The sequence below is a fragment of the Neomonachus schauinslandi genome, chromosome 8, assembly GCF_002201575.2.
Source record: "Neomonachus schauinslandi chromosome 8, ASM220157v2, whole genome shotgun sequence".
Taxonomy (NCBI): Eukaryota; Metazoa; Chordata; class Mammalia; order Carnivora; family Phocidae; genus Neomonachus; species Neomonachus schauinslandi.
Genome location: NC_058410.1, coordinates 110,740,312 through 110,757,448, shown reverse-complemented (window position 1 = coordinate 110,757,448; position 17,137 = coordinate 110,740,312). Strand labels below are relative to the sequence as shown.

Genomic DNA, 17,137 nt, shown 5'->3' with positions numbered 1-17,137 from the left:
CCCTCTCAGACTGGGGCTCCCTGAGGGCAGGACTATGTCTCCCCTCAGACTGGGGCTCCCTGAGGCAGGGCTATGTCTCCCCCTCAGACTGGGGCTCCCTGAGGGCAGGGCCGTGTCTCCCTCTCAGACTGGGGCTCCCTGAGGGCAGGGCTGTGTCTCTTCCTTCCTCTCAGGAGCTCTGTACCCACCTGTTCCAGGGTCTGTCCTGTCTGTGGCATGTTGGAGGGCGGCAGGGCCTGAGTCCTGAAAATCAGAAGTCACAGTGGGTGTCTGTGGAATTGTCAGCTGGTGAGCGCCAGACCTTGTCAGCAGTGTGATTTGAGGCTAGAAGCAGGCCATGGAAATGGGCTAGAGTTGTCTCATCTCAAAAACATGGCTTCATCAGACTGCATCCCAGGGTGGCCAAGAGGAAAGGCTGAAGGTGGGGCTGGGGGGCCCTTAGTGACTGCCTTTCCTGTCCTGGGCCACATGGGCACATGGCAGGAGAGGAGGGCCCGAGTGTGTGAGTGTGAGTGTGAGTGTGAGTGTGTGTGTGTGTAAGAGGTGTTGCTAACTCCTGAAGGTCAGTCCTGGGGGAGCAGGAGTGGCCCCCAGGACGGGGAGGAATGAGGGGCCCGTGGCGTCGGGCCAAGGCGCAGCCCCCGCGTCTCTCCGCCCAGTGCTGCAGGGCCGTGTGTATCGATTCTGCACAGCCGAGGGCCTGTGGCTGCGCCAGGACAACTCCAGCTCGCCCTGGAGGAATCTGTCAGAGTGCGAGGAGTCCAAGCGAGGGGAGAGAGTGAGTTGAAGATGGGGCTCTGAGGCGGCGAGGGGTAGCAGGGTCCCAGCATCAGTGGAACAGGGACCCTGGGCATCTGGTGGGCTGGTCTGTGGCCATCTTGTCTACGCCCCTGCCCCTGGGAGCTTTGCACACCATGCTTGCCGGGTAGAGGTGATGTGTGTTCGCCCCACTGGCCTTGGGACAAGGCCCTAGACATCCAAGAACCATGGCCATAGGTTATTTTCTTTCTTCATTCTGGGGTCCCCGGTGCAGCCTGACTCGGGGCCCCGCCTCTGTCCCTGTCCCCGTCCCCTGGGAAAGGGGAAGGAAGGATGTGGGAGAGGAGGGCGTGGGCTGCCTCACGTGCACGGTATCCCTCGTGTGCACACAGAGCTCCCCAGAGGAACAGCTCCTGTCCTTTTCCATCATCTACACGGTGGGCTACACACTGTCCTTCTCCGCTCTGGTCATCGCCTCGGCCATCCTCCTGAGCTTCAGGTAAGAAGTGGGGGTCCTGGAGGGGCTGCTTCATCCCAGCTCCCCACTCTGTCCCCAGTAGATGAGGGAGCGCCAAACTAAAGTGACGGTGCAACAGGTTCTTCTCTTAAGAGATCTCTGAAGAGCCTGTTCCCTCCCCACATACAAGGCTGAAAACACAGGATAAGACACTGTATACTTGGTCTAATCTCTACTCTGTAAAAGCATGCCTAGAATACTGCAGAAAAGAAAGACAAACACCACACAAGAAATACCCAAGGCACACATCCCCAAACCGTAGTAGTGGGTGTAGGATTAGGGGACATCCTCTCTAGCGAGCATGCGAAGCTTAAGTAGGAATTCCTTATGATTTTAGATAAGATCTCAAGGATTTAAAGATTCTGCCCTCTTTGGAGCTTATCAGCCCCATGGAAAAGGTCTTCCTACATCTAACCTCGAGACATTCCTTCCAGAGGCCCATGTTCTTTTCACTCCCTCCGCACTTGGTGGGGGTGGGTGTGGGGAGGGGGTGTGGGAGGGACAGCTGGGTTCAAGGTCAGGAGGGATTCTGAGTGCAGGGACCTCAGGCTACCAGCCAGCAGAAACAGGACAGGCTTCATTCCTCCTGCTGCCCCCATGGCACCTGGCACAGTGAGTGCTAGGTACACAGTCAGTGCTTAATAAATGCATTCACTCAGTGAATATTCCCCCCTTGTATTATGAAGTATTTCAGAGATCTGAAAATACAGTGGCTGATACTCAGCACTCATGCATCAATACCCAGCACAGTCACGCTGCCCTGGGGGGCCCTCCCTGCCACTGCCCGCCACCCCCCAACCAGAGGGAACCCCCAAAGGGGCTACTTATAATCCCCATGCATCTCTATACTTCTGCCACATTTGTAGTATCTATAAAAATATGTAGCTGCGGGTTTTGCATATTTTTAATGGCATGTTATACATCTCCTTTCACAATGTTATTTTTGGCGTGGCATGTTTTTGTGAGATTCATTTATGTTGATACAGGTCGTTCTGTTTCACTTATTTTAACTGTCACTCCAGACTCTGTCGTATAACATGTTACAATTTATTTGTTGTCACTTCAATGGGTACTTGAGGTTTCCCTTTTTTTTTCTTCTCTGAATTACAGACCTGACTACAAGTAACATTCTTACTTATGACCCCTTGTGCATTTCTCCAGGGGCACATACCTCTGAGTAGAATTGCCTGCTCTGAACACCACGTGCTTGTGTTAATTTATTAGGTGGAGTTGCTCTCCAAAGTGGTCATACCAGTTCGCCCTCTTACCAGTAATAGAGGAGAGTTCCCTTTGCTTAACATCCTCACCAATATTTACTATTTTCACCTAATTGTTGCTAATCTGAAGTGTGTGAAGTATCTCGTGATTTTAATTTGCATAGCCCGGATTCCTAGAGAGATTAAGCATTTGTGTATGTTTCATTTTGTGAATCACTTATTCCCATCCTTTGCTTACTTTTTTATTGGCTTATTTGGCTTCTTCTTTATTATTTTGGCCTTTGATTACATATTCTTGGTCCTAATCCAGGGTATATCCTCTCTTAATCTGTGATTTATTTTTTCACTCACTTAATGGTGCCTTTTATACATGGAAGTCCTTAATTTTAATGAAAGGAAACATATCAGTGTATTCATTTTTACTGATAAAATTTATCAATAAATGTTATTGATAAAGATTGATTTTGCCAATTGATTAAAAAGAACTATCAGTTTTTTTTTTTTTCCCAAAGACCAAATTCCTTTATGGTCTTGTTTAAGAAATCTTAATTTATGCTGGGGTCATAAGTTTTGCGCATTCCTTCTGGTTCTTTAATCCACCTGAAATTAATTTTTGTCGATGGTGAAATTAAGAGATTTAATTTTATTGTTTCCATATATACGTCGAGTTAATTGCTTCAGTACCATTTATGATAGCTCATCCTTTCCCCCTTGGGTTTAGGGTGCGTAATCTGCCATACAGCAAGAGTCGTCTTTGCCTGGGTTGGTTTCTGTCATCTGTATTCTTGCCCGTTGGTCTATTTATCTGCCCGATTGTCAATACCATGGGGCCTTAACTACTGTAAATTCATTGAAAACCTCTGTTCTCTTATAGTAAAGGCCTTTATTTGTGGTTCTTTAGGAGTGTCTGGAGTATTCTTAGCCCTTGGTTCTTTACATGTTTTGAGAGTTCCAGGAAAACAAAAAATCAACCCTGTTGGAATTTTTAGTATAGCTGTATTGAATTTATCAATTACGGTGGCAAGAATTGCCACTTTCAAAATAGTGAGTCTTTCTATCCATGAATGTGGGATTTTAAGTCTTCTCTAGCAATTTTAAGCAAGTTTCATTATATTCTCCATAGAGATCTTGCCCATCTTCTGTTAGACTTTTTTCTATGTAGCCAATTAAAAAATTATAAGTGAATTTTTAGAATTTACTTTTTAATTGTTTATTGCTGCTGTATATAAGTGCACATCAGTAATCTTGCTAGATAAACTCTCCTATCAATTCTAATAACTTGTGTGTAGATTATCTTGGATTCTCTATGAAGATACTCTCCCCTCTACGAATAATGACAATTTTGTTCCTTTATTTCCAATTCTTATGCATTTTTTCCCTTGCACTCTTCCAGCGGCCAGGATCTGTACTACAATGTTGAATAGATGAATAGCTTTGTAAGGCTAGGCAGTCCTTATTTTCCTGATTTTGAAGGCAATGCTTATAAAATTCCTCAGTTAAGAATGATGTTTGCTCCCAGTGTGGGTAGATAGCCCTTATTGGAAATGCCCTTGTCTTTGCAGTTAGCTATGCATTTTTACCTGAAAGGACATTGAAATTGTGTCTAATACTTTCTGAATTCCTCCCATGTGCTTCGCGCTCATCTGCCTCCATAAGGCATCCTCGAGGCATGTGAGAGGCAGGTCCTTCCCTCAGGAAGTAAAGCTAAGTCTCCACTGGGGAAAGTGGTCCTCACACATAAATCACTTGGCTTACACATGACTCTGCAGAAAAGCCGATGCCGTAGCGGGAAGGATAGTGTGGACGGACGGTGTCTGTGACCACATACCTGAAAGGACTTACACACTGGACCCAGGGAATTTGGGGGGTTGTGAGGAAGAAGGGCATTTTCAGAGGAAGAAAAGACACAGTCCCAGAGGCAGAAACATGCCTGAGGGATCCATCAGCTTGAGAACTGAGGCTTGTGGAGCAGACCCGTTGGCCATCTTGCCAGGAAGGAGCCTTGCTTTCTCCCACAGACATCTGTACTGTACCCGGAACTACATCCACCTGAACCTGTTTGCGTCCTTCATCCTGCGAGCATTGTCCGTCTTCATCAGGGACGCGGTCCTCAAGTGGATGTACAGCACGGCCCCCCAGCAGCACCAGTGGGACGGGCTCCTCTCCTATCAGGTGTGTGACGTGTTCAGGAAGGGGCCTGGAGGGGGATGCATAGTCAGTGAAGGCCAGCCTCCCCCCACCCACCCAGGCCTGGCACAAAGAAAAGGCAAGAGCTGCTCCGCCTGGTCCTCAGGGAGCCCCCAGTCCGATGGGAGAAGCAGTCCACCCTGGGGAGCCCCCACGCTAAGGAGGTGGATGCTCTCCCTGCCCCTAAGGAGTGGACTTTGGAAACAGAGCCAGGCTTGACTCCCAGCTCTGCTACTTACTAGCTGTAGAGTTTGGGGCAAGTCACTTAAGTTCTCTGGGCCTCAGTTTTCTCACCTGTAATGGGGATCATATTAGCTCCTCCCACCCACGATAGTGATTCAGTGAGCTAGAGCAGGCCAAGGTCTTGGCACTGGCCCTGGCAAGAAAGCGTTAGCTCTCTCCTCCTTCATTCAAGGTGGTAGGGTAGCAGCTGGGGTAGGATGGGGAGGGGGGTCAAGAGAGGCAGGGGGCAGAGCTGTTGTCCCCTGGGGACCCTTCCTCTGCCCCCAGGATTCTCTGGGCTGCCGCCTGGTGTTCCTGCTCATGCAGTACTGCGTGGCAGCCAATTACTACTGGCTCCTGGTGGAGGGCGTGTACCTGTACACGCTGTTGGCCTTCTCTGTCTTCTCCGAGCAGCGCATCTTCAGGCTCTATCTGAGCATAGGCTGGGGTAAGGCCCACTGCCATTCGGCTCACGTGCCCCTCCACCCCAATCTGTGGCATGGGAGGTGGGAGACCCTGACCTCTCTCAGAACTACTGCCTTCAGGCTACCCCCAGGAAGCCAGCTTGGGACTCAGAACACGCTGCTGGGCCAACGGGTCCGGCCCACTGGCTAACTCTCTCCTGGGCACAGGACTCTCTGTAGGGGGCTGTGGTTACCCTCCCCTCCCTGCATAGCCCTAACCACTTAATGGAAGCAGAGGCCTCCACCCTATCTGGCCAGATACACCACACACACCATTGGTGGCCACGGAACTGTCCTCAAACACCTCTACTTCTGAGACCTCTAGGGATGGAACCCCGCACCCAGTCCTTGATACCCAGGCCCTGAGGGAAATGGAGAGTCCTGGGCCTCAGGGTAGGGGGTCGGGAGGTGAGCGCTGAGGGGCTGTGGCTCTGTCACCCAATGATGAAGAGGAGGGTTCAGAGGAGCCTGGCAGGCAGGGCTGGTCAGCCAGAAGCCCGCTGAGGAGAGGGTGGACCACGGATGTGCCTGGAGCCCAGCTGGAAATGTTCTAGCCAAAAAAGTTTGTGGAGATCCATTGTGTCTTTTTTTTTGCTGGAACATTTCTGGTTGTGCTTCTGCCTCTCGCCGCGTGGGATTCTGATGAGAACAGGGGCTGAGACCCCCACCACCGGCAGTCCCCCAGCCCCCACCCCACGACAGGGAAAACAGATGCAATAGTGCTTACTCTGGAGGGGCCCACCGGAGCCCCCCTGGGACAGAGCCAGAGAACCCTGCCCTCTGGCCCTTCCTAAACTGCCTATGCCCCTGTCCCCACCAAAGGACCCTGCCCTCCACATTGGGCTTGCCGTTCATTCCTTCATTCCCTACTGTCGTTCCTTCCTTCGCCAGCCTCAGGCTCTGACCACGGCCGCCCCGACCTCTGGGGACTTACCGCCTCAGTCAAGGCCACATGACGTCCCCCTCCCATACTGGTTCCTGCCCCTGAGCCTTTGCAAGGCTGTCCTCCATCCAGCCCGCCTCCTCAGGAAGCCTGCACAGGTTGTCTGGCCCTCTCAGCCTCCCTGCCCCTCTTCTCCCCCTGCATTCCTTTCTGCTGCTATCCCTTGTTCACTTGGCTCTCTACAGCCCCACTGTAGAAGGGGGCCTCCAAAGGGGGCCATCACTATCTTGAAGGCACCAAGGCCCAGAGAGGGCAGGCCCTTATAGGCAGAGCAAGCACTGGAAACAGGCCTCCTGACTCCCAGGCCCTGGGCCCCTGCTGCCCCTCATGGAAAGTTCTCTGTCCTGTGCTGCCTCTGTAGTCCCCTGAAGGCCCAGCTGAGCAAGCTCAGGCCTCTGCGCAGGTGGGCAGGTGGCCTGGCCTCTGTGTCCCACTCCCTGCTTCCACCCTTCCCTCCTCCTCCCACAGGCCCCACCCCTCCCTGCTCTGCCTTCCTCCTCTCCCAGGCTAGGGCAGTCACCCAGGCAGGGGGCAGCTGGAGAGCCCTGCCGCTAACTGAGGGTGGGTGGGGTTAGCTCTTTGAGAGGAGCTCTGGGAAGCCTGTCCTTAGGGTGGGGGACCGTGTCTGTCCATTCTGGGAAACAGCATCAGCACTGTTAGTGCCTGTCTCCATGGCGACCCGAGGGCAGGAACAATCAGAGGGACAGTGTGATGTGTGCAGAGGAGCGGGGGTGGTTGGTGGAGGGTTGGTGGGGACACATGGCGTCCGAGAGGTTTCTGAATGTGAAATGGGGGAAGCGTGCTCATCCTTTCCCACCACCCCATGCCATGGCTCAGGGCTCAGGGCCGGAGGGGGCACAGGGGTAGGACCTGAGGGACCTTCCTTCCCCTGAGAACACCCTTATCTTGAGGAATTGGGATGGGGAGATACAGAGAGAGACAGAGGGGCAAGGACAGAGGACAGAGAGCCAGATCCGCAAAGAGCTTAGCTGTGGGGCCAGGAGACCTAGCCCATGCTGGGATGCTTGGAAACAACTTTTAGCTTCACGTGTGAGCAGAAGAATCAAAATTAAAACTCTGACACAGTTGGGGAGTCCCCAAAAGACATGTCAGCTTCCACAGCCATCTGCCAGCAGCAGGGTGCCCCCATAACCCACCACAAAGAGGCTGCCCGGCGGGGGGGAGGGGGGCAAGTGATGGACAAGGGAATCATTACTTCTCAGGGCCAGTTCTGTGTGATTTAATTTGGGCTTTTTTTTTTTCTCCAGCCTGTCTTGTTGACTTTCTAAGCAGCCAGCAGGGAGTATGTCACGTTTGCATGTGGCAGAGCCCTAGTGCCTGCATTTTTAAAAGGGCTTTGTTAAGGAGAGGCTGATGAATGAATGAAGTTCGCAGGGTCTTATTGATAACATGAGTGAGCTCCCCAGTCCTGGAGTGGAGTCTCAGGGAGAAAGGACAGCAGGTGGCTGGGGATGCCCAAGAAGGAGGTTTCCATGGGTGTGCATGGCTCAGGGAATTGGCAGGTTCTTGCCTGGAGAGTTTCCCTTTTCTCATTGATATATTGATCCACTCATTCCTTCCTTCCATCCTCTCGGAGTATCTTCTATGTGGCAAGCTCTGTGCTGTGTCCTGAGGACTTTGGAAGCCACCCGTCCCTTGTGCAGTCTCATGAAGGCCTATTACTAAAGCATCGTGGATGCTCAGAGGTCTGGCTTGTGTGAAAATAAGTGGCCAAGGAGAAAGACATCTGATGAAGAATGCTGGTCAGCTGCTCTTCTTCCTCTGTGCCCTGTCTGCACCGTAGTTCTAGGCATACCAGCTACTCAGGAGCTGCTCTTGAGGACATGGAGCATGGTGACAGGAAAGGCTATGAAGTGGGCTCCACCCTGGAAACGTGCTCTGGGGGGAGACCCCCCTAAAGCCACACATGCATATGCACGGACCCCCCCACCACACACTCACATCTGTGTCCATACACCTTAATATGAACACTCTTACCTATCTCCCACCCTGGGAGAGGCACCCGTAGGGACAGGTGTGGGGAGTTGGTGCAGAAAGCCACTGAAGATGGTTGGCATGGGCGCGGGAGGGCAGCCCTGCCTTCTAGTCCTACCTGTGCCCTCCTGAGCTCCTGGTTCATCTCCATCTGTCGTGAGGATGGGCAGTCCATTTGAAGTCGGCAAACGTATTGAGCCCTCAGGGCGAGCCAAGCACCGAAACTCTGAAGATGAATGAGGCTCTCCCCTGAAGGAGCTGGAAACCAGTAGAATGAGTTCTCTACTGCTGCGGAACAGAAGACCCCACAACTTAGCTGCTGAAAGCAGCCATTCTTATCATAGTTTCTGTGGGCGCGAATCTGGGTTCAGTTGAGCTGCATGCCTCTGGCTCAAAGTCTCTAACAGGGATGCAGTGAAGCCTTCGCCCCGGGTTGTTGTCAACACAAGTCTTCCCTGGGGTTGGAGAATCCCTCGCAAACTCACTCGCAAGGCTGTTAGGAAGCGCGGGTCTTGCTGCCTGTTGGCTGGAGGCCTCCCTTCCTCACCACAGGGGCCTCCACGGGCTGTCTGAGTGCCCTCATGACCTGGCAACTGGTGACCCCCAGAGCAAGCAATCAGGTTGAGAGAGAGAGCCCAAGGCAAGCCTTGTATAACCTTTTAAGACAGTCTTTGATAACCTAATCTCAGAAGTGACATGCCGTCACTTCTGTGTACATTGTCAGGACGCAGACCGATCCTGACACAGCACTGGCTACAGCACAGTGTGAAAGCCGGGAGGTGGGGGCCGCTGGGGGCCTTCCTAGAGGCCACCCGCCACACCTGTTGAGTCTCAGCCGAGTGTTGAGTGTTAACGTTGGAGCTGTTGTGACCGTGGGCCACTGTGCAGTTAGCTGGGCTGTTGGCATCAAAGTCAGGGCCCCTACCTCCCCTCCAGGCTTCTGCCCAGCCACCTGCAGTGTGTGCAGGTTGGGCACAGGTGGCTGGAGGGGCTTCTGGTGCCTGAAGGAGTTGATTGAGATGGGCATGTGGGCCGTGGCAGGGGAAGAAGGGCAGCAGAGGGTTGGCCTGTCCCCACCTCATCCAGCATGTTCTCCCCACTCCATGGCCTGGTCCCTCTGTTACCTGGGTGTCCTCGTCCTCATGCCTCAGCCAGGACTCGGGGGTGAGCTCTGACAGTGTGCCTGGGAGGGGGGGCCTGGGGAGGACAGATACAGCCGGAACGTGGTAGGATCCTCTCTCAGAGGAAGAGTCCGGGAGCGGGGCGGGGGGAGGGTGTTGGTGCTGCCTCACTCTCCTGCTCCCAGACCAGCCTAGCTCCACATGTGCCAGGAAGTGGTTTGTGGTCAAGGCAAGGGGAGGGGCCTGGGGAAGGAGAGGACCCTGGGTGTGCCTGGTGCAGGCTCGGGCCTGCCAGCCCTCGCCCCTCTCTCTCTTTCCCTCTCTCCTCTCAGGTGTTCCCCTGCTGTTTGTTATCCCCTGGGGCATTGTCAAGTACCTCTATGAGGATGAGGGGTGAGTGTCCTGCTCCTGGGTCCCCATCCTCAGACCTCATGGGATTCCTTGACTCCTGGGGTGCGTCGCTACTACCCATTGGGAGGATAAACCAAGGGACCAGGAGCTTAATTTAACAATTTAGTTCTCTAGTCCCCCTTCCCTACTCCTCCCCAGGACTGTGTGATGACAGTGCTGGGTCCATGGGGTCTGTAGTGGTTTTGCTGTAATAACCGTGAAATGTTTCTGCTATTTTGTGTGTGATGCTAGGCACACACATGACTGTTCGTAGGTTCCTGAAGGGGCCATGTGTATCTCTCTGTATGACCATGTACTTAGGACTCTGGGTGTGTGTGTGTGGCTTGAAGGACTCTGCATGAGTCTGTGGGACTGGTTGTTGGATAGCTCCTGGTGGCCACGTTTGTGTGCCCCTGGGCCTGCACCGTGAGCTGGGGGCTTTGTGTGTCTCCCTTCCTCTTCAGCTGCTGGACCAGGAACTCCAACATGAATTACTGGCTCATTATCCGGCTGCCCATTCTCTTTGCCATTGGGGTGAGTGATAGTGTGGGGGCAGGGCTGGCTGTTCTGGTGGGCCCTGAGTTGCTGCGGGAAGGCCTGGAGACTGTGGGTGTTTCGAGAGGGCCTCTAGCCACCCTCTCCCCTCTGCCCCGCAGGTGAACTTCCTCATCTTTATCCGGGTCATCTGCATTGTGGTGTCCAAACTCAAAGCCAATCTCATGTGCAAGACGGACATCAAGTGCAGGTGATGTGCCTGAGCTGGCTCTGTCGGACACCCTCAGCCCTTGCTTCCGGAAGAGACAGAGAGATCCTGGGGTGCTGAGCTTGGAGCCCTGCATGACCTTCTTCTCCCACCTGGCCCACCCTGGGACCCCAAGCCTTGTCCTTAGCCCTGGACCTGGGGCAGCTCCTGGGCTTCTGGGGGTCTTGACCTCTACTTCCCCCTTGCCAGGCAGCCCAGCCCAGCGTATTTGGGGTGGGAGAGTGTCTGTCACCCCTAGATGTGGGGTTGGGGCACAGAAAGGGGAAAGAGTCCATTGGGAGAGATCCAGAACAATGTCTTCACCTCACCCTCAGGCTTGCCAAGTCCACACTGACGCTCATCCCCCTGCTGGGGACCCACGAGGTTGTCTTTGCCTTTGTGATGGATGAACACGCCCGGGGGACACTGCGCTTAATCAAGCTGTTCACAGAGCTCTCCTTCACCTCCTTCCAGGTGACCTCATGGTCGGGGGTCCTCTTGCCAAGTCGCAGAGTGGGAGTGGGGCAGAGACCAGCCTGTACCATGCAGATGGGCACCCTGGGGCCTGGGGAGAAAGAGGGCTTTGCCCAGGGTTCCATGGCTGGAGCACAGCTAGGGCTAGAATCAGTGTCCAGCACCCCCGCGTGGGACAGGAAGCCTTCCCAGAGGTAGCCTGGCTTCACAGCAGCCATCTACTGGGCTGCTGCTCGGTGGCAGACACCCCGCCAGGGGCTTTGCACACATTGTGCATTTATCCTCATAGCATTCCAGGAGCTGTGCGGGATCACCCGATTTTACAGAGGAAGAAACTGAAGCTCAGAGATGTGAAAACAAGATGTGCCGGGTCACATGGTTTCCAAAGCCAAGAATTCATCCTCTCCACTAGTATTAGATGATGCTGAGGGTGTAGATGTATGAGAGCCTGGTCCCAGCCCCTCAGGAGGCCTGTGGGAGGGCCACAGGCACATAGGCCCATGCACGTGCACTTCACATATGTGCGCACACATACACACATAGATCACAGTTCTGGAGCACTGAGTGTGCTGAGTGAGCAGACGGAGCCATGATGGGGAAGATGGCCCATGATCAGGGGACTTTCTAGGGTCAGACCTCCTCAAGGAGAGGGCGGTAAAAGAGCTTCTTCAGTATCTAAGCAAGGGGTCTTCTTCTTTCTCCAGAAAGGAAAGGAGAAGGAACCCACCACTCCGGCTCTGGGCCTACCTGGGCTGCCCAGTCTGAGGAGGTGGATGTTGGGGCTGGAGTCCCAAGGAGTTCAGGGTCTCCCTGCAGGGCACCTCCCTCCCGCTTCCTCCCTGCTGACATGACTCTTGTTTCCAGGGGCTGATGGTCGCCATCTTGTACTGCTTTGTCAACAATGAGGTAAGGCCTAAGGGGGAGAGTGGGGACACTTATGGGCTGCTACTATGCTTATGGGCTGTTCTAGAGTTGTCAGAGTTGTACCTGGTGGGGACTCCCATCCATCTTTTCAGCTGAAACCCCATACCCATCCCACTAGGCACTAAAGCTGAGGAGACATCTTGTCCATGAGTTGTATTCTGTGCATGGCTCTCTCTCTCTCATGGCTCTCTCTCTTTCTCTCTCTCTCTCTCTCTCACACACACACACACCCACACAGGCATACCCTAATGGATGTGAACTTGGAGAAGACCCAGCCTTGTGTGAAGGGAGTCCCGAGTGAACAGGTGGTGGTTAAAAGGTGATTCAGCAGCAGACGTACCCAAGTCACGTACTGGGGCTTTAATAATCACTATCTTATTTAATTGTCACTTCTTCCTCCCTCTCCCACAAAAAAAAAAAAAAAAAAAATCCCTGCTAAAATTATGGTTTTATTATTCCCATTTTTCACACATGAGATCACTGGAGATCAGAGAGAATAGGAAGCTTGCCCCAGGTTCGGCCTGGAAGTGGCAGAGCTGGGACTGGAATGCATTCTAACAGAGAGAGGAAAGTACCCACTCTCTGTGTGCAGGGGAGAGCCCCGCGCACCGGGGCAAAGGGTGTGTTCCTCCGGGGGCTTTCTGCTCGCTGGGGTGGAAGAAGGGGGCTGTTGCTGACCCCCACACCCTCTCCTGCAGACCCTCCTGGACCACAGCCCTCCCTTCCCTGAGACCGTCAGCCCCCAGCAGGAGGGGGTACCTGGGCCTATGGTGCCTGGGGAAAGCCCCTTCCACCCGGGTACCCAGCTTGATCTGGTGCAGATCAGGAGCAGCCCCACTCCGTCAAACTGGATGCCACAAATACCACAGTGCCACCGCCCCCTCCTTCCAGAGGGGAAACAGATAATAGTACTAGATGAGGCGCCGGGGTCATCTGGGGAAGTAGCCACAAGAGGGTTAACCCCGACAGGGAAGAGAGGGTGGGAAATCTCCCATTCCAGAGTCTGCGGGGCAAACTGAAGACTCTCTGAACTCTATTCAGGCCCAGGTGAGAGTTTATATCCGTGAGGCTGGGGCTCAGATGACCTGTGGACACAGCTCCCCAAAGGGCTGGTGCTCTTGGTGTGGCTTCTGTCACGAGTCTGGTATCCCAGAGTTCAGAGATCTCAAGAGTCTGCATTCATACACTAGTTTTACTTGTGCTCTGGGTGTGGGGGACGTGGGGGCGGCAGTGGGTGGGGACCTTGGTATTTCAGGGAGCCATGACATGGCTCAAAGAGCAATGCGATGCCGTGGGAAAGATGTGGGACGTGGGCTTTGGCGTCAGGCCTCTGCTCCCATCCAGGCCCCATCGCTTAATGAGCTGTGTGGCTTTGGGCAAGTCACATGCCCACAGTCTCATACCTATTTCCTCTTCTGCAAAGTGGAGTTAATGATGGTCAGAGCACATGGAGCTCTAAAAGGGCGGGAAACACTTCCTGAGTGTTTACTATGTATAAGGGGCTCACATGTTTTATTAAATGCAATCTATGTAGCAGGTATTGTCATCATTCTACAGGTGAGAAAATTAAGCCTTGGCGAAATGAAATGAATAGCCCCAGTTCAGCAGCTAGAAGGTGGTGAAGCTGGTGGACAGGGAGGGGTCTCCAGTGATGGCTCAGGGCTGCAGGGGCTGGGAAAGGGAGGCAGTGAGTGGCCCATAGATGCGTTCTGGCCCTTCCTATGGGCCGGTCTCAGAGGGCCAACCAGGCTCCGTGTGGGGTGGGCCGGGGAAAGAGAGGAGGCCGGTGTAGAGCACACTCACGGGGCCTTGTCCTACAGGCCCTTGATCCACGGGAGGCAGCACGATGTGCCAGCCTACTTCTTCCCCACATCCGAGCCTTCACAGAGAACTTCCTAAAAACCTGAAGAAAATGTTGAGAAACGAGCTCTGCAGGGGGGGCATTCCCCTCAGGAATGGTTCTCAGCTGGAGGGGTGAGGTGCTACCTGGCCCTAAGCTCTGCTGCTTTATTTCCCAGGGACAGGGGCAGGGTGGCAGGTGTCCCTGTGTGGGCTGGAGAGAGTGAGGCTCCCCTCTGTGCACTTCTGCCCCTTCTCACCTTCTTGGTCCCTCGCGGTTCCCGTTTCCCACTTCTTCTCCCTCGCCTTCCCCAAAACCACGCCCGCAGCATATGTTGCCCCCAACACACATGCGTGCGAGGCTTCCCCACCACTTCTGTGGAGAGTCTCCTGGACCCTGGCTGAGTCTCCTTCCAACTGTCTTCCTCAAAGCCCGTCACCCATCACCTCCCCACTTCACCCACCCCCCAAGGCTAGCCCAGCTTTGTCAGGAGGGAGGGGTGGGCACACATGCCCCTGGGCAACTAATGACCCCTGAGTCACCAGATCCCCAGCTGGCCTCTCCCCTTGGGCTCTCCCAGGCTCATGCTGTGGGGTCCAGGAGGCCAGTGTACCGCCCAGTTCCCCAGAGACACCTCGGGGCCTGGCTCCTCCAGGCACCAGGACAGACGTGTCACCTTCACTGGGCCACAAAAACACACGTGGCTCCTGGGCTGAGATCCCTGTCCGCAAAAGCTGTTCTCCAGACCCAAGGTTGCCATGGCAATGCCAGGTACTTGTGACCCAAAGAGAAAAGATGGCCTGGACATGGGTCCTGCCTCAGCTGCCCGGAGAGCGGGCCTAGGGGAGGGGAGGCCTGGGGGTGGTTCTGCTGTGGCTCGCATCCTCTCACCATGGCTCTGACCCAGGAGCCTGAGTGCCGGTCCCAGATCTGCCGCTACCCAGTCATGCGACCTGGGGCAGTCACTTTGCTTCTCCCCCTGAGTGTAAACAGAAGTGAGTGAATCACCCATTCCTCACAAATCCCAGAGCCAGGGGCCTGGCCAGACAGGCCCTCAGAGGCAGGGAGTCGGGTAAACCTAGCGTGTGAGGAAGCGCACCGCCCTAAGTGCTGGGACAGGTGTCTGGGACCATGGTGTCATCCCCGCTGTTTCACTGTAATAACTCAGTAGCAGAAAGAGCCCCGTGTCAGATGCTCATTTTGTCACTCACTCCTTCCCTCAGCCCATTTACAAAGCACATGTGGAGGGCCTGCTCTCTGCGGGACACTGTGCTAGGTCCAGGGATCCCAGATGAGGACGAGGTGGTCCCGGCCCTCACCGGGCTGAGTGGGGAGGAGAGGCACCTGAACCAGCATGACCTAAAGAGTCCTGGGAGCCAGGAGGCCAGGGCTTAGGAGACCAGCTTTGAGGTCAGCCCCGATCTAGGTTTGGATCCCAGCTGAAATGGAGGGAAATACGGAAATACTCTGCACCTCAGTTTCTCCACCTCGCAGTGGGCAAGAACAACAGGAGCTACTTCACAGGGTTGCTGAGAAAGTTAACTAAAATAATCTGTGGGAAGCGCTGGGCATGTAGCAAGTGCCCAATAAATGGTGGCTTTTCAGGACAGTTGTCTTGACGGGGACCATCGCAGAGGTTCAGGAAAAGTGCTGAGGGTGATGGAGGCCGAAAGGGCCGCATGTGTCAGCGCTCTGAGAAGTCCCGGTCCCGTCCCTCTTCCTGCTGGTGTCCAGGAAACCACCTCAGTCCCTGAGGTGGCTTCCCACAGATGTGCCTCAGTTTACCATCTTTCTCCCCAGCCTCCGCAGTTAAGGGCTGTGAGATGAGATTGGTCTCCATGCTGCTGTACAAGCAGAGGCCCCCGTCAGCCTCTGGTGTCCCGGTGCCCCCCTGTCGGCGGCCATGGGCCGGTCTGCTCGGTGTCCCTCACGCACCCACGCCTGGGTGCCCCCGGTGCCGCTGCCCGGGAGACTAGGGCCGTCCTGGCAGGCAGGCTCGGGCCACCTTGGCTCCACGCTGCTCAAAGTTAGGCTCTCCCTCCTCCTCGTCTCCTCTGTCCTGGTTCCTGTCTCCCACATTGCTCTCGCTCTCATTCTCTTCTGTTAAATAATAGCGTGATGGATTGCGGAGGGGCCTTAGCTGAGTCACGGAGTTTAGAGATGGAAGAGACCAATTAGGTCATCAACATCATCTCTGTCCTGAGGAGAGGCGGAAAATAGGAGACAACGATAAACAATTTTATTGGGATATTAATTTAGGCGCCTGAAGGCCTTGACTTGTGTCTCTTAATATAATGCAGTGGATGTCCCCCCCCCCCACTTATGTAATAACGGGGCCATTTTGTGGGCAGTTGGTTTGCATGACGGCTTTTGTTTCCCTCCTTTTCCCATGGAAGGTCCAGATGGAATTTCGGAGGAGCTGGGAACGCTGGCGGCTCAAGCACTTGCACATCCAGAGGGACAGCAGCATGAAACCCCTCAAGTGCCCCACCAGCAGCCTGAGCAGCGGGGGCACGGTGGGCAGCAGCGTCTACACAGCCACCTGCCAGGCCTCCTGCAGCTAAGCCCCCAGCACCTGCCCTCCCTGTGGTCTTGCTGTTGGCTGGCCGGCCGGCCCAGGTTGGAGAGCCCCTGCCGGGGCTGGGGGAGGGAGGGACACACACTCGCATCCATCCCTGCTTTCCTTTCCCAAACCCATCAGACAGGCAAACGGGCAGTGTCTCCTGGGACCCGTGGCCACATTTCCTCTGAGGAGAAACAGCTTGCTAATTTGATCACTGTGGCAGGAGGAGAGAAAAACCGATTGCTGCTAAACTGAGCAGGGTTTCTTCCCGTGAAGCCACCAGGCCCCTGGGGTACCCCAAGACAGAGCAGCAAATCAGCCCCAGACTCACACTCAAGGTCAATGGCTTATTAGCGAGATCGGGGCGTGCAAGAGGAGGTGCTTCTGAAAGAGGCTCATAACCTCAGCCAAACAGAGCTGAGGGAATGCGAGCCAACTCTGTTTGCCTCCGGTTGGGTCACCACCCCCACCGCCTCCTCATGAAGGGACGCTCTTCCCATGTCTGCATTGCTTGTTCATCTTGCCCCCTCATCTCACTACCCCGCTTCTCTGTGGGGGCTTTGTTTGGGCCACCAGTGGCAGCTATTTCTAGAAATGGCTGTGGGTGGTGTTGAGCATGAACGCTGAGAAGGTGCCTGACGGGTTCCTTTGCTGGTGCCCACTTCTCCTGTGGGTATCTGACCTGCCTGGGTGCCTGCTGCCAGTGTGCCCAGGGAACCAGGGCAGGCCCACTGCTGAGGAGCCCATCTCTCTGGGTGAGCTCTGAATTCTAGTCTAGA

At 54.6% G+C, this 17,137-nt stretch overlaps 1 protein-coding gene across 1 annotated transcript in view; it reads left to right on the top strand.

Moving 5' to 3' along the window:
* GLP1R (glucagon like peptide 1 receptor) overlaps positions 1-16,359 on the top strand; it is a 43,157-nt gene extending 26,798 nt beyond the window's left edge. Inside the window, exons 4-13 of the mRNA XM_021684620.1 lie at positions 660-778; positions 1,152-1,258; positions 4,512-4,665; positions 5,191-5,350; positions 9,758-9,818; positions 10,280-10,349; positions 10,472-10,560; positions 10,893-11,031; positions 11,896-11,937; positions 16,192-16,359. Of these exons, the coding sequence (XP_021540295.1) occupies positions 660-778; positions 1,152-1,258; positions 4,512-4,665; positions 5,191-5,350; positions 9,758-9,818; positions 10,280-10,349; positions 10,472-10,560; positions 10,893-11,031; positions 11,896-11,937; positions 16,192-16,359 (1,109 nt within the window). The remainder of the gene's footprint in view (positions 1-659; positions 779-1,151; positions 1,259-4,511; positions 4,666-5,190; positions 5,351-9,757; positions 9,819-10,279; positions 10,350-10,471; positions 10,561-10,892; positions 11,032-11,895; positions 11,938-16,191) is intronic.
* Positions 16,360-17,137: the final 778 nt, after the last annotated feature.